Source organism: Enoplosus armatus, chromosome 11, assembly GCF_043641665.1.
Source record: "Enoplosus armatus isolate fEnoArm2 chromosome 11, fEnoArm2.hap1, whole genome shotgun sequence".
Taxonomy (NCBI): domain Eukaryota; kingdom Metazoa; phylum Chordata; class Actinopteri; order Centrarchiformes; family Enoplosidae; genus Enoplosus; species Enoplosus armatus.
In genome coordinates, this window is record NC_092190.1 from 8,195,388 (window position 1) to 8,210,739 (window position 15,352).

Consider the following 15,352-nt stretch of genomic DNA (forward strand, 5'->3'; position numbering starts at 1 on the left):
TATATGAGCAGGGGCCCGGATTTGAGGCCCACTGGGTTGAATCCAGAGGGACTGAGTTAAAGATGACTCCATCGGCCTCTGCCCACCGTAAATACACTGTAATTGACATGGTGCTGGATGTTCCTGCATACACCAACTCCTTGGTGAGTTGAGGTAGCAGAGGGAGGAGATAAACAGTTTCAATGGCCTTGAGGGTGTCTTTACTCATCTAAAAGTCTGTGTAATCATGTGTGCAATGACAGGCATTTGACCATGTTTTGTTACAGTGTTTGTGTTGTATGGGTGCATGTTATGACTGGATCAAACTGTGGGGACAGGAAGGTCTTTTATTGGGCCGGTTTCAGGAGAGGCAACATTTCAAGTATTCCATCTCCTCTTGGTTTATTGTCACAGGACTTGAAAATGTGTAGCCTGATATTTTAACCATAGCTTTGCTTGGTGTTTGTAGCACTGCCAGGGGTCAGTTGAGGGTAATTGTAGAGTATGTCCATCTTAGACAAAGAATGCAGTGGAAGAAATCGAGTGACCACAATGTGACCCGAAGGAACGAAGATCCTTTTGTACCAAATCAAACACCTTATGAGTCAAATCTTTCCATTTCTTGGTGTGAAGTGCTTAAATCGGGGTCCTCCAGTCTGCATGAGAGGATTAGAGGCTGCTGGATGGGTACAGCATATTTAGCAGGATTATGTGCAGGCACAAGTCAGCATAACATTCCTTCAACATCATTATCTCTGCATGTTCTGGGACTGATTGTTAGGGGGGCTTTTAGTGTGTTCATAATGCTCCTTGAGCTTAAATGGCATTTATTCCTAAGTGATATTAATATTTTCTTATATAGGCCTTGATTACATAGGCTTCAGGGGAGTTTTTGCTTCACAAGGTCAATATATTGTTATCGAGTTTTATACACTATGAAAAAACAATATTGGTATCAGCCTAAAAATCCAGTATCTGCTATAATCATATGCAATATGCAGAGTACCTGTGCTTGATGAAATGCCGTTAGTGCTGTCTTGTCAGCAACATGAGGCGAGGTAGGCGAGACACTTTATTTCTGACTGTACATGCTGTACGCATTGAATAACAAGGTCATAAATTTAGTGTCACCGAAAAATGTATATGTGAATGGTGAGAGAAAAGAAGGTCTTACTTACTGTATGAGATAAAGTTTACCATTCAAAACCCATGTAATTAACTCAGTTACTCAGATACTACTTCTGTACCACGATTACATTATCATGTCTATTACCAAGGCAAAGCAGAAGAGAAAATGTCTTCTGTGTTATAATGGACATAGAGTGGCCCCAGTAGATAGTATACAAAGTAGGGAGGGGTTTGATCCTTGGTCTGTAGGGGCCCACAGTGTCCTGTAGGGCCCGGCAAAGTGCCGTTAAGGGACAAGCAAGGCTGTTAGTAAGCGATTCTTGTGCAGAGAGGTCAGCTCTCTCCAACCATTTTCTAATAAGCATGTTTGCCATTTAAATATAGAACTACCCCTTAATTACTGCAGCCCATGTTGATGCCATGTGTCATTACATGAAAAACCCTCTTAAGCACTGCTGCCCCAATGGGAAGTACAGACTTACAAACAAGACACTTGGTATTACAACTGGAAAAGTCATAATCCCAGAAAGGAATGGTGTTTTTGTGGTTGAACATTTGTTTGAGATGTATGAGATGTGTGTATATTTATAGAGCAAAATGTCGTTTCGCTATCTTGCATTACACTCACACATCCGTGCAAATCATGTGCACACATTTGAACTTTATGCAATATAAAATGATTGACATAGTGTAGGAGGAGAAACCTAGTCCTTCCACTCCCATGTCCTCTTGAGTTGCCTCAGGAAAAAATATTTGTCAGTTTCTGTCACCCGACCTCATGTTTCATAGCAACCAAGTGTCTCCAAAATACTTCGCCGCCCCGCAGATTTCACAGGTATTCACGAGTAAAGGGCTTGGCATGGAGGGGAGGGGACAGTTTCAGGGTGTGAGAAGGAGACTGCAGCAGGCATTGTGCTCCTGTGTGTGTGTCAGTTTTGCACTCGCATGGCCGGTTGGGTGGGACTTGTGCACAGCTCTGACATCATCCTTCCTGGTTTTGGCTTTGTCCCCACCCTAACCCAGCCCACAGGTAGCTTTGCTGCTGTCAGTCAGCTCCTGTCACGCAGCCTCTCCCCCCTGCATGTGTGTTTGTGTGTGTTCTGCACTGGGTTGCTTCTTATTTGCTGCACACATGCTCCTCCCTGTCTGTCTCTGTTCTCTGGTGATATGAACTTTGGAAGCAATGAGTTGTAGGCTGTGTCCCTGCCAGAGAATTCTTGAGTGATTATTCTTTGCCTCCGAAGGTGGACAAACCCTCATCCCTGCTTTGTTCTTTGTCCAGGACAACCTAAACGTCTTCCTCAAGGCCTGCGGGAAGCTTGGACTAAAGGAAGCACAGCTATTTCACCCCGGAGATCTTCAGGACTTATCCACAAGAGTTACAGTCAAGTGAGTTCTGATCTTGTGAGCTTTGTAAAACATTGGCACTACTGTGACATTTTGATACCTGTCCTTGCCATTCACAGAGTTGAGGTCCTGCTGTAAGCTGAGGCCAACTTGTGTTTTTAACTCTTCCTTGAATTCTCAGCTTCTATTTATGCTTCCATATTTCCATTTATGCACAGAAAGGATGAAGGTTTAAATGTAACTTTCACACTATACAGTATTTCAGAGCACATGTCTACTCGTGTGAGGCATGATTCAAGCTGCAGTTAATAAAGGTCAGTGCTATTTTCAGTGTGCACGTATTCTTGTGTTGGTAGGCACCTGTTTAAGTAGCAGCTCTATGTGTTTCTTTAAAATGTGATGGAGGGAACAATTGATGAAACCACGCAGGGAAGAAGGACAAAGAACGTGCTCTACAGCATGCCTGGGACTCTGATGTGATTAAAAATATCTGATCAAATTAATTTCCTTCTGGTGCAGGTCTAGCAAACCACGAAAGTACTTGTTTTCTGTCAGGTACAGGTTATACATCTTAAAGAGATGATTTTCTGATTGTGTGAACAGAAGGAAGTTCATCTTAGTTGGTGCATGAGTTAAAAATGTTAAGACACCACCACAGTGTTGATTATTTTCAGTTTTAGACAGTTGTTCTTGTTTTGTTACGGGCAGGTATGTATGCGGTATGTTGAAGAACCTGTTCAGTTTTTATACAGGTGTGCCTTCAGGAGGGAGTGAGGTAAGGCAGGTCATCCACTGTGACACACTCTCCGTGGCTATACAGCACTGCTGTGCAAGCTCAAGTGCTTTAGCAGCAATACCTACAGGTTGTTAAAAAAAGTAGATTAATAGCAAATACATCAGAAAATAAAGCAAGGTGATCATGAAGTTGACTGCATACCAGTGGTGCTCTCTGCAACTCTGTGTCACTTGTGCCATTAAGATCAGTTTGGCTGTTACTTTGAGATGTTGCCACAACCTCGAAGAACATTTTCCCATGATCCACCCAAGACTCTGTCCGTCATTCTTTGGCATTGACAATGGTGTGGAAACCACAGTCGTCGCTAAGACACATACAGAGGCAGATGTAGTGTACACACACTGGAATATGAACTCTAAATAAACAAATCTGCCTGCCTTTTATCAAGACACACCCTCTGCCCACAGCAGAAGATAGGCCGCCCTAAGATACAGCAATGTCCTTCACTAAATGTAAGATCCAGTGTGATAAATATTATGGACCTTATGTCCTGTGCGCTATCAGACATTTCCCCTCTTACATAACCTTTTCCCATGATGTTGGTGGTAAAATTACATTTATGCAGTGAAAGCTGACATGAAACTAAAAGAGACATATTACCAACTGAACATTATTACAAAAAAATATGGCATATTTAAGGCTGCATTTTGAAATTGTGTTATTTTCTCCAGATCAAACCCTAGTCCCACTGTTGTGTTGGTGCTATGTTTACTGTAGCTCAGCTCTTTGCCACCTTCCGGCCTGCGTGCGGGGGTTTGGTCAGAGGGGGCTCACAATGCTATTTTTAGGACCTGGGGTCACTTTGACAAGCAGGACTGATTGGTATGGTATCAGGACTCAGAAGAAGAGCTTTTAATAGTGTGTTGTCTCCTCCCCGTACATTCCCTCCCTGCATGTGGTCTTGAGAGTACACCTGTGTGTGAGAGTGGTTTGCAGTTGAGGTTGTGGTTTTGTCTCTTTATCTCATACGGGAATCTGTTCATTCTGAGGAAAATACATTTTTGTGTCTTCGATTGCTGCTGCAGCACACTGTTCACCTCGTCTGACCTAACCCTTACCCAACAGTTACAGGTTGTCATTTGTTTTTTAGATGAACCTGCAGCTGCTCCGACTGTTCCAGCTGAAGTGTTTTGTACATGAGTCAGTCTCAATGGGTTGTACGGGGGGAATTTCTGCTTTTAATGTATTTCTTCCAGTCACCAGTCATTGTGTTAAGCAATCTTTTATACGACATGAAAAATGTCGAGGTATTTGTGTTTACGGGCACAATTGTGTGGTTTCCCAACTTCAGTATTTTTAACTCCTACAGAGAGAGATGGCACACAGAGAGTAACAAGAGGAGATCAGTGTTATCAGAGCCTAGGCAAATCAACCACAGAGAACAGAGCACACAGAGAGAGAGAGAGAAAGTTGTCTCTATCAGCTGTCTTTACCCCTGGTGTGTGTCCAACCTCCACTCCCTTAAACCCAGTCTGACAGGTGCTTTGCTCAGCTTCCCTGTTCTCTGTTTCAGCAGAAATAAGGTTGTTATCCTGTTGGAGCTGTACTACATGTTTCTTTTCACCTTTTATTAGCAAAACCCTTCACTAATACATGAAGCAATCAACTGCCTGTCATTTAAAGTCATTATTTATTGTCTTTAACTTTTATACACTTTGTTTCAATTGATTTGTATCCTTTTAGTTCAATTTTAACATTTTATAGAGAAAGAGAAAGTTGTTGTTTAACTTTTATTTTTGTTTCTGCACTAGAGCAGCAATGATTAGTTGATTAACCGATTAGGCCATCAACAGAAATTGAATCGTCTATTACAATTTCGATAATTGATTAATCGTCATTTATCTAGCAAAAAAGGCTATCATGTTCTGATTCCAGCTTCTCAAATGTGAGGATCTGTTGCTTTCCTCTATTTTGTTCTATTTTTACTGTTGCTTGGGATAAACAAGACATTTGAAGATGTCACCTTGGACTTAGCGAAAAATTTTTTTTTTACAATTTTTGGACATTTCAGACATCAAACAATCGGCAGATGAATTGATAATAAAATAATAATGAGTACCTAACTTGTATGAAAGGTGCTATACAACAAAAACGATTGATTGATCATTTACCTACACCTGAACACCTACATCTCCATGAGAAATGCTGAATTTCACGTGATATTTTGTGCTTGAAATATAGTTATTAGCGAGGCCAGTATCTTTCTTTTTGGCATGAAGCTGGAGTCAGATATTGTCTGAAGCAACGTGTGTTGAGAACACAGTTCAATTCGTACGAGTCTGTGTTGACACGGCAGCCATAAAAGATTATACAATGTCTATTCTGACCTTTGGGCTTTGCAGTTGTTGTAGCATTGGCCTTACCGCCATCGCTCTATAGTCTTGTGAAATCCGCCTTCTGATAAAGACGTTTATCACTTACAAACCCATTCAATATCAAAATTGTCAAATAGCATGACAAACTGTGATACAGATTAATAAGAGACATGTGCTGCTGGGTGATGCGTTCTGGAAGATCAACCACACTCCGAACACCCAGAGGTGTAATACTGACCAGACCGAATCTGATTCATCATTGGAGGCTATGATTCATTGGCTACTTTAGACCAACTCTGTCAGTTTCTAACAGCTGCCCAGGAAATGAAGGCATTAGAGTGCTGCAGATGAATCATGGCATCTGAAGCCAGCCACTTCCTTTAGGGCCTTAGCTGCCATTTGGAAATTCAGCAGCATGAAGTCGAGGTTGGACTAGGACCACAACTCTGAGTTGACATAAAGGAAAAGGCTAGAACATGCTGGGTTTTCCCAAATGACACTAAATGTCAGCTGATTGCTTTACACTTGACCTCTATGACTGTTTTAACAAGTGCCATTTGTCACAGAGCTACTAAAACAGGATATCTGGTTCAGAGGGTGGAAAGTCATTATACTGTAACATTACACACTGTGTTGTTTTGCTGTAGTTGCTGAGGGACTCTCATCCTTATTCAGCTTATTTCAGTGTGTAAGATACATGAACTCAGATTTACCCTCCTCACATGTACTGTTTATCATAGTAAGTTTTAGAGGAATTACAGCATATCTGATCTTATGTACTGTAGATATTAGAGAACAAGCTATGAGCAGTGTTGGAAAAAAACTAAAGTACTGTATTTAAGTACAGGCCTGAGGTATTTACACTTCCTTTTTCTTTTTATGCCCCTTTACAGAGGAAAGTACTGTACTTTCTACTACATTTTTTACTACATTACATTTACTACACTACATTTACATTTGACAGCTAAAGTTACTAGTTGTGAATAACATTTTACATACAAAACATATCATCTTAGAAAATATCATTCACTGTAGATTAAGCAACCCAACAGTATATAAAGGAGGTGTAATTAGCTCAACCTACTACCTAGGTACAATGTTAATGGTAACACTGCTTACATGTTAACATCAATAATGATAATCCAGTAATGTAGTATATATATTATATATTTATGATTTATAAAATCAGAACACTCTGCAATGTACCTTTCTGCATAATGAGTGCATCTATGTCACATGTAAGAATGTGAAAGGGGTCGCTCATAGTGATGAACCTAAAGAGAATTATCACCTGAATCTGCTCTCTTAGTATATATATACACTATATATATATATATATATATATATATATAGCATATTTTGCTGATAGTGCTTGTGTACTTTTAAATGAGTACATTTTTGATATTTTTACACTGTAGCAGTAGCATTACTACTTTTACTGAAGAATCTGTGGCTATGAGTCCAGCTTTTGCTCTGTGAACTCCAGAACAAATCCCCCGCTGAGAGGGGTCCAAAGTCTCACTCGTTGCCGCCGTTTGATTAAGCAAATTATTGACAAGGGTTGACTTCTCTCCAAACTGAAAAAAAAAACGAAACTGCAGAAGGTCGGCAGATACATCAGAAATTCACAGTCCTTTGAGGAATGTCAGTTCTAGACAATAGATAAAGAGGAGTGGCTGTGTGGTATGATTACATGATTTGGATTATGCAATAGCGTCCATGGCTGTAGATCAAACCAAATGTTTGAACTATCTGAAGGAATGTGTTGTTTTCCAGACAAATTTGGACTGATCACGCAGCTTGTTATCAGAACCAACACATATTGAACCTCATCCCATGTGTGTATTTATGTGGATTAAAACTCACTGTGACAAGTCTAAATGTATTGACGTGCATAATGTAAAGGAGACAAACCCTGTGTGTTAGTATTTGGGGTGTGGTTCACTGAGCACTGCACGCTCTGGTTTCATGGTTTAATATATGGCACTGCCGCCACTTCTTGTTGCAGTGTTGTGTTAACTGTGGGCAGATTGTGAAACCAAACAAGTGATGATGGTGAAAGGCCAATAAAGTTTCTACACCATGGACACGGCCCTGGCTGTAAAAGGCCAACACAAGGGTTATGTTTGTGCTCTGTAGTTGACTTGGAGAGCGAAATGCCAGCCTCACCCTGTTTCTTTGCTCACAGAGGCTGCAGTGTCTCTGATAAGTACGACACAATGATGCCCGACACTGTCTCACCCACAGCTGATTCCTCTATTCAAACTCTCCTTGTGTCTTCAGGACTCCTGATTCATGAGAGCGTCTGGGTGTGTCTTTTAAGAAGTATTTTATTAGAATGAAAGAACATAGCTGAAGGATGTTACACGTGTTGTCGAATGCAGCAGAGCAAGTTGTCTTCATTGCAGAGGTATGCTTCTGATCACACGTTAACACATTAATTTAAGGCTTTGGTGCTGGGTTTGCTTGTCTTTTGGGTGTTATTGTCTCAAAGAAGCAGAGCTGCCTTGATCTTGTTGTACATGGACTGAGACACATCCTTCACCTGTGGATTTTTGTCTTGCTAGAGATCTAAACATAATTCTGCCTTGGTTGCAGCATAGGGAAGTGATTGACTGAATTGCAAAGATCCTTTACTTTGGCTCATGTTAAGAAGTTACGTTTGAATAGTGGCTTATGTTTCTTCAGTTGTATGTGTTTCTTTTTGTCCCTGATTTGTATTGGCAGAACACGCTCTTCAAGTCCTTCAAGTCAAATGAAATTAATTTGATGTGTTGGTTCAATAAAGTCACGCAATTTGACAAGATAGAACTCAATCAGGTTAATAAGATATTGTAAATTATAAATGATCAAGTTATCATATATATGATGGTTTTGATTTGTCTCTAATAATCAATGTATCTATAATTTATGCAACTAGTGTTGGTTGATCGTGCAGCCATTGTCTGATATTTCCGAGCTGTATTGCATTGTGTGCTTAATGATTGTTTAGCAAACCGGAAGTGGCTAACTTGCACAAGTATAGTGTCTTGTATCTCTTGCATTTCTACTGGAAGTTAAAAGAATGAGGGATGTCCCTGGTGGAGGATTGATTGTCTCTCACCCTTTGACCTGGGAAAGAGAGTGGTGATGTGAAAGTCTGTGTAAGTATGCAGAGGTTGACGCTTATGGCTGGTGAGAAGTGACGAGAGCGTCCTGTTAATTTGTCAAGCTGGAGGGTTTCCTGTCACAGCTCTGTATACTTACTGTATAGCACGTATGCATTGTCTAATATGGGTCAGCTGTTTTAAGGACCAGGAACTGTCCTCTTTTACATCCTAAACTAGGACTTTTGTTAGCAGGGCATCTAACAAAAGAAGATCACGTCTTCACAAGACACACAGACTACATTTTATTCTGATGCTATCTGTTTGACATGATATGTTCTTGTTAAAATGAAGTGGAATGTGATGTTCAGAAATATCCAGGCTGCATTTATTGCTTTCGTGTTTAAAAGATAAACACAAATGGCTTCCTTGTCCTTTTCAGCACTATAAATACCAAAAACCCAATGTGATTTATGAACTCATAATACTACTTTACATAAGCTATTCCTCGTCTGTGCTCTCTGTGCAGAACTCCGGTGACGTTCTATCGATGATTGGGCTCAATCATATGAGCACTCAGCTGATTCTCAAAGACTACAGCAAAGTCCTGAGGCTCCAGAGGCCTGAAAATAGCCCTCTTCTCTTCAGCTATTACCACTAGCCATAAATGAGCATTACGAGAAGCTGTGTGGTTGTAGTTTTGGTATACAGCTCCTTTTTTTTTCTGGACCTGGCTACCACTGCCACTATAATCTTAGACTTCTTTGACTGCATTCCAAGCCACACAAGAGAGAGGGCATTTGTTTTTTCTCCCACCTCTTTTATTGGGCCTTTAGATTTGCAATATGCCAAATTGGTAAAAGTCCATTTTAGTTTTCACCGTTGGCACATTAGCATGTTGGAAGCCCTTGGTGTGAGATGACGCATACTGGTGAGAAAGTTGATCTTCTTCCCATCCAGTAAAATGGTGTCAACAGTGGAAGAAGTACTCAGATCCTTTATTTAAGTAAGTAAGTAAGTACTAGTACAGCAATGTAAAAATACTGTATTACAAGTAAAGGTTCTGTATTCAAAATTTTACTACAGTAAAAGTACAGAAGTATCATCAGCAAAATATACTTAAAACAGCTATAATAAATATTTGTGTAACAATAATGTACAAAATGACAATGTGAAAGGGTTTCGTGATGAACCTACAGAGGATTATCACCTCAATATGCAGCTCCCCTCAGCTTTATAAAACATTGCAGCGAGTTTCAGCCCATTGTTTAGCTGTTTGGCCCGCAACTTCACTGTTTTGTTTACTGTTTTGTAAAAAGTCATGAGCTAAAAAGATTGGGAACCACTTGTTTAAACAGTGCATTGTGTTTTACGATATAATCCAATGTTTGTAATGTAAATCTGACAAGTAACCATAGCTGTCAGATAAATATAGTGGAGTAAAATGTGCTTCTCTCTAAAAAAAACATTTCTCTCTGAAATGCAGTGAAATATAAATATAAAGTAACAGAAATGGAAATGCTGAAGTTAAGTACAAGTATCTAAAAATTATACGTAAGTACAGTACTGAATGCTATATTAGATTAGAAATGACATGTTTAATACCTCCTTCCTTTGGTTCGTCCCCCTGAACGAAGCAGCCTATAGGAACCTGCACATGTTTGATTGACAGACAGTCGCCTAAGTTGTCAATGTCATACATGCATTAAAGTCTCAGCAGGTGCCTTGGTTACATTGCATGCTGGGAAGGGGCTATAAGAAATGCAAGCGCTCGTGGGCAGAGAGGCATGTGTGACTATTGTATTACCACACGATAGCAGGAATGTGTAGCATGCACAAGGGGTGTGAAGAAGATATATCTGCTTCTGTCGCCGTTATGGTGACTGAATGTACTGCAGCCTTTTATCAATATGTTTATTGACCTCTCTAAAGAGACACTACAGTCAACTTAGGTACACAATGTACATGAGAAAAAGGTCATGTGAGACTTGCAGGTTGACACTGTGAGCTTTGTTTGGTTTCACAGGAGCAAGAATGAGTGGATTCTCTTCCTGAAAGAGGGATTTACTGTCGGCCGGGTCAACAGTCAAACCCCAGAAATATGACTGAAATTCTGTTTGACCTGGCCAGCATGCATGGGGCTTTGTTGTTCCAACAGTAGAGCCTTGGTTTGGTATTCAGATGTTAAATTAGCAGTTATTAGTTTAATCATTATTTGAAATCAGAAACAAAAACCCCTTTTGTGTCCCTGAACTTAAACTAAATGTTTTTACAGCTGCTTGATTTTGTGATTAGTGGAAAAAATAGACTCACACACATGTAACACTTTACTTTATGGCTTTTTTCAGGGATGTGTGTTTGTTTTTCTCTCAACCTTTGTGTTGTTGTGCGAGAGTGAGTGAAGGGCTGGCAGTAGTCTAGATTGTGCTCTCAGTTTCCAGCTCTTTCACTGCCCAACACAGAGACCCGACAAGCATGCCCTCTGTTCTTTTATTGTCATTTTCTCTCACACATACACCTCTGTTTTCTGCTCTTTCTCTCGCAGGCATCAAGAGACCAACAGGAGGCTGAAAAATGTGAGTGGAAAAATATAAGCAATGTTTCCTTTTCTGAGAGCTTGATTTGTTGGCCCTTCATTTAGCAATAATAAAACATAATTAAGCTTCAGTTACAGGTGTAACTGACACCTGAACCGGACTGGTGTCACAGTCCGGTTCAGGTGTCACTGGAGAATAAAATCCCTTAAAGGGGAACTCCACCAATTTTACACATCAAAGTCTGCTTACAGGTGTTGGCGAGTACAATTGCAAATGTGGAAAAACAGTTGTATGAAACCTTTTGTGGCTCCAGAGAGAGCTGAGCAAAATCTGATAAATTTCCTCAAGTGATGTCACTTGAGTCAGAGTTGGTTGGGGCTGAAGAAGTTTGAAAATTTAAAAATCTGGGGGTGCGGAGTTGGAAAGAAGTGAATTTATCAGAGTAGCCCGCTCCTCATCTCTACTAGAGGTTAGCGGCTCGAGGCTACGTTAGCCACTACTAGTATAACACACCCTGACCTCCGACCAAATGGAAATCAAGTTGCATTGTGGGTATATTAGGCGCCAGGTTTTGACCAGGAAGAAGAATGTGTGGAATAAAAAATATGATGTCTCTGATCTTTCAATGCTATAGGGGTACAATGCTAAATCGGTGGAGTATTCTTTTAATTTTATAGCTCAATATCCCCGTAAACATTTGGTACCATTTTCAAGACAACATTTAATGTGATATGTAACTTTATGAGGTAAAACAACTATATATGTGATGGTAAGTTAAAATTTTGCTTTATAGTTACACTCATTTTTTGGGGGCAGTTTTGTGACAGGAAATAGAGGGCGAGGGATGGAGAATGATAGGTAACACTGGTCCACAGCCAGAAACAAAGCAAGGAGGTAGCAATTACATGTCAGCATCTTAAACCTTCAGGATGCTTCTACAGTAATTACCAGCCGTGACAGCTTGTGGCTGGTATTTTCACCCTGTTAGTCTGTGTGGTGTTTATATGTCTGTCTGTGAACAGATTTTGTCAACATGATGGCGTCACAGCGGCGCAAGATGCAGTCACGAAACGCTACAGGTGTGTAGTTGAGATCAAAATGAAGGCTGAGTTCAAAGATGGCTGAGCAAGGGCGCTGAATGTAGGGGGGTAGGAAGTAGGGAAGGCGCCTTTTGCCCACCCCCCTCCCACTTTACACCTCTGGCCCACATTCATCCTCCATTATTTTCCTATGTGTGGCCACAGTACTCTCCAACTGCCATAATAATCATTTTCTAACTGATGACATGAAACCAAAGAGCTGACATGTCAATTTGAACTGTATCATGTATCAAAGGGGAGCAGCATCGTTGATGATTGTTTGCTTTAGTGCAGCACATTTACCTGTCCAGCCTGATAATGCACACACAAACAGCAACAGAGTATTCTGGATGAGCCTGGAAACAACAGCATGGCACCAGGTGATATCACTGTGTGTCAATGTAGGGCTGCAACTATCCTAACAATCAGCTGCACTGCACAGAACATTCATCAGTCAGGGTGAAGGTTTAGATATAATCTGATGTATTCTGTCTTGTAATGATAATTCATTTACATGTATAGGCATGTATGGTATGTGGAATAAGCTATTTCTTCTTCTCTCCAGGTATTGATCACCATTTACTGGCTGGGTAGAAGAGCTCAGTGTGACCGTGTCTATGATGGACCTTACCTGAATTTTAAGGCATTCGAAGGATTATTGGGCACAGCACTATACAAGGTAAAACTAATCCCATTATGCACTCATAGCTGCCGTATCTGTGTTGCCATGAAACAAAAGCTTCATTTTTTTCTTGTGGCAACCAGAAATAGCATGAATGAAATCCTCTTTTACAGCCACTGCCCAGTACGTTTCTGTATCCTCCCTGGTATCTAGACTATGTGCAGAAGAATGACCGTTAAAGGCCAGAGGGGCCTCAAACTGCTGGCCTTTAAAACCAAAGCTACGTTAAGTCATAAATGACCTGATCCCCTGACTCAGCTATTTTAATCTTGTTTACAGCACGGCACGCCGTTCGCATGTGAAAGTAGCAGCTTCTTTTCTCGAAGAAGCCCGTTTCCTCCCCCCTGTTCATTCTAGTGTTGAATTTGTCACTTTGCGTTCACATAGGTTTATAGTCGGTGGTTTGCAAGGCCTCTATAATTCAACTGACTACAGGGATTTTCAGTAATAGCAGTTGGTTACCGCACCACATCTTGTACGTTTAGCTATGATAATCCAGGTTCACTGGCGCAGGGTTAGACTGGGTTTAGTTTGTGGACTTGTATTGTCTGGTATGATTCAGTGGATTACAGATCTGAAAATCATTTTCTTTTTAAAGTGGCAGACAAGTTTTTGCTTGTTTGTCGCCATGCTGGTTAAAAAGGCTCCAGAGATTGCTTATATGTTTATGTGCCATAACATCTTCTTCATGCGGTAAACATAGTCATCAAGGGTATATGGAACATGGTACTTTGTTTTGACAGAGATGGCAGTGAAAATAAATTTAAATTGCAGCATGGGTCGCCCCTTATAGACAGTATAGGAGCGTATGTTTACAGTAACTGGGTCTGCCAGACAGTACAGACTTCACACTCTACCTGGGAGATCTCGCACCACACACACAGTGGAGCTAAATATTGTAATTGGCACCCTATTATCTGACTCTGTGTGTGTGTGTTTTTGTGTGTATGAAAGGCTCTGCAGGAATCATCCGGTCAGAAAGGCAGCAACGTCAGAGACAGCGGTTTTGGAGATAACTGGTACTCGGAGCGAGAGGAGCTCTACCAACTGAGAGGAGGAGGAGAAGGCGGACACAGGAGAGACGACTCCCTAGACAGCTTGGACTCTTTGGGCTCTCGACCCCACAGCATCTCGTCTGACACCACTCTTAAAGGCAGCAGCGAGGGTAGGAGACGTCATGTTGTTTGCATCTAAACACAAACAGACAAACACTTATAATCAGACACATGTGCTATTCTGGCAAAACCTGGAAGAGCTTCTGTTCTTGACCTTTTTCCTTTTTACCCTTCTAAAGCTGACTTAATGGCATTTAAGAGGTCAGAGCATGTTTTCTTTTTTGTGTGATTGTTTTTTGTGTGTTATGTGAGATGGGGTCTAGCAGTAGATCGTCATCAAAGTGTTCAGACTTTCTCAAATTGTATCTCTGTATGAATATTTATAATCAAGTTCATCTGTCTAGAACTTCAAATATTTGTGAACAGCGAAGATATGCTGCATCAGAGCCAGAAAGTTGCCTCCCATTTGTGAAAACAAATACCTATTGCCACCTAGTGGCATGCTTATGAAAGTGAATATTTTCAGTGAAATCCACCCAAATCCCCAAGGAAGGAGATATTATTTATTGGTGCTAAAGCCCATCTGTGATCTTGTTTCATGACAAAAGTGTGGTATGATTTGAGAGAGGGGAAGTGCTGGTCAGTGATCTTAGAGTGGTTGTCCCCCCTGTAAGAGACCGCCGTGAGACATTCCACACCGGCTTGAAAATGAGGAGGCCTCCGTTCCCCACCCTGCACCCCTCTGATACTCCTCCAAAGTCACGCCAGAACACACAACACACTCCCCTCACTCTTTTCTCCATTCTCACCTCGTTTGTCTGTTTTGCTACTTCATTATCCTCATCAGACTTCTGTCTTCTCCTCCTTTTCATTTCTTCTCCCACTTTCTTTATTTCCCATCATCTGTCTTACCCCTGTTTGTCCTCCCTGCTCTCCTGCTCTTTTCTCCAGGTTGTTGCAGTGACACAGAGGCAGACTCTGTCTTCAGGATGGCTGAGAACAAGGACTCTGTCAGTTACCGCCGGTCGGTTTCCATCACACCCAAGGCCAGCACCCACTTTAACCAGTTCCTGCCCACTAAAGACAAACCCTCAGGCTATGTTCCTGCTCCACTAAGGAAGAAACGGGCCGAACGCAATGAGGACAGCCGGCGCAGCTGGGCCAACCCCACGTACATGGAGGATGAAGGCCCACTCACTAGGTACTGTAAGACTACACTCAACAGGAAACACTTTGATCTGTTTGAAGGTGCTGTTTCTCATCTTAATAAGGAGTTATTATTCCTTTTAGTTTTTTCTAAAAAGCAATATAACACAAAGCGATTGTGTTCATACCCAAATCCTTGGTT

General features: G+C 41.1%; 1 protein-coding gene across 1 annotated transcript in view; it reads left to right on the top strand.

Moving 5' to 3' along the window:
* lmo7a (LIM domain 7a) overlaps positions 1–15,352 on the top strand; it is a 46,905-nt gene that overhangs the window by 10,286 nt on the left and 21,267 nt on the right. The window contains exons 4-8 of the mRNA XM_070914276.1: positions 2,390–2,496; positions 11,197–11,227; positions 12,833–12,946; positions 13,904–14,114; positions 14,956–15,205. Coding sequence (XP_070770377.1) covers positions 2,390–2,496; positions 11,197–11,227; positions 12,833–12,946; positions 13,904–14,114; positions 14,956–15,205 — 713 coding nt within the window. The remainder of the gene's footprint in view (positions 1–2,389; positions 2,497–11,196; positions 11,228–12,832; positions 12,947–13,903; positions 14,115–14,955; positions 15,206–15,352) is intronic.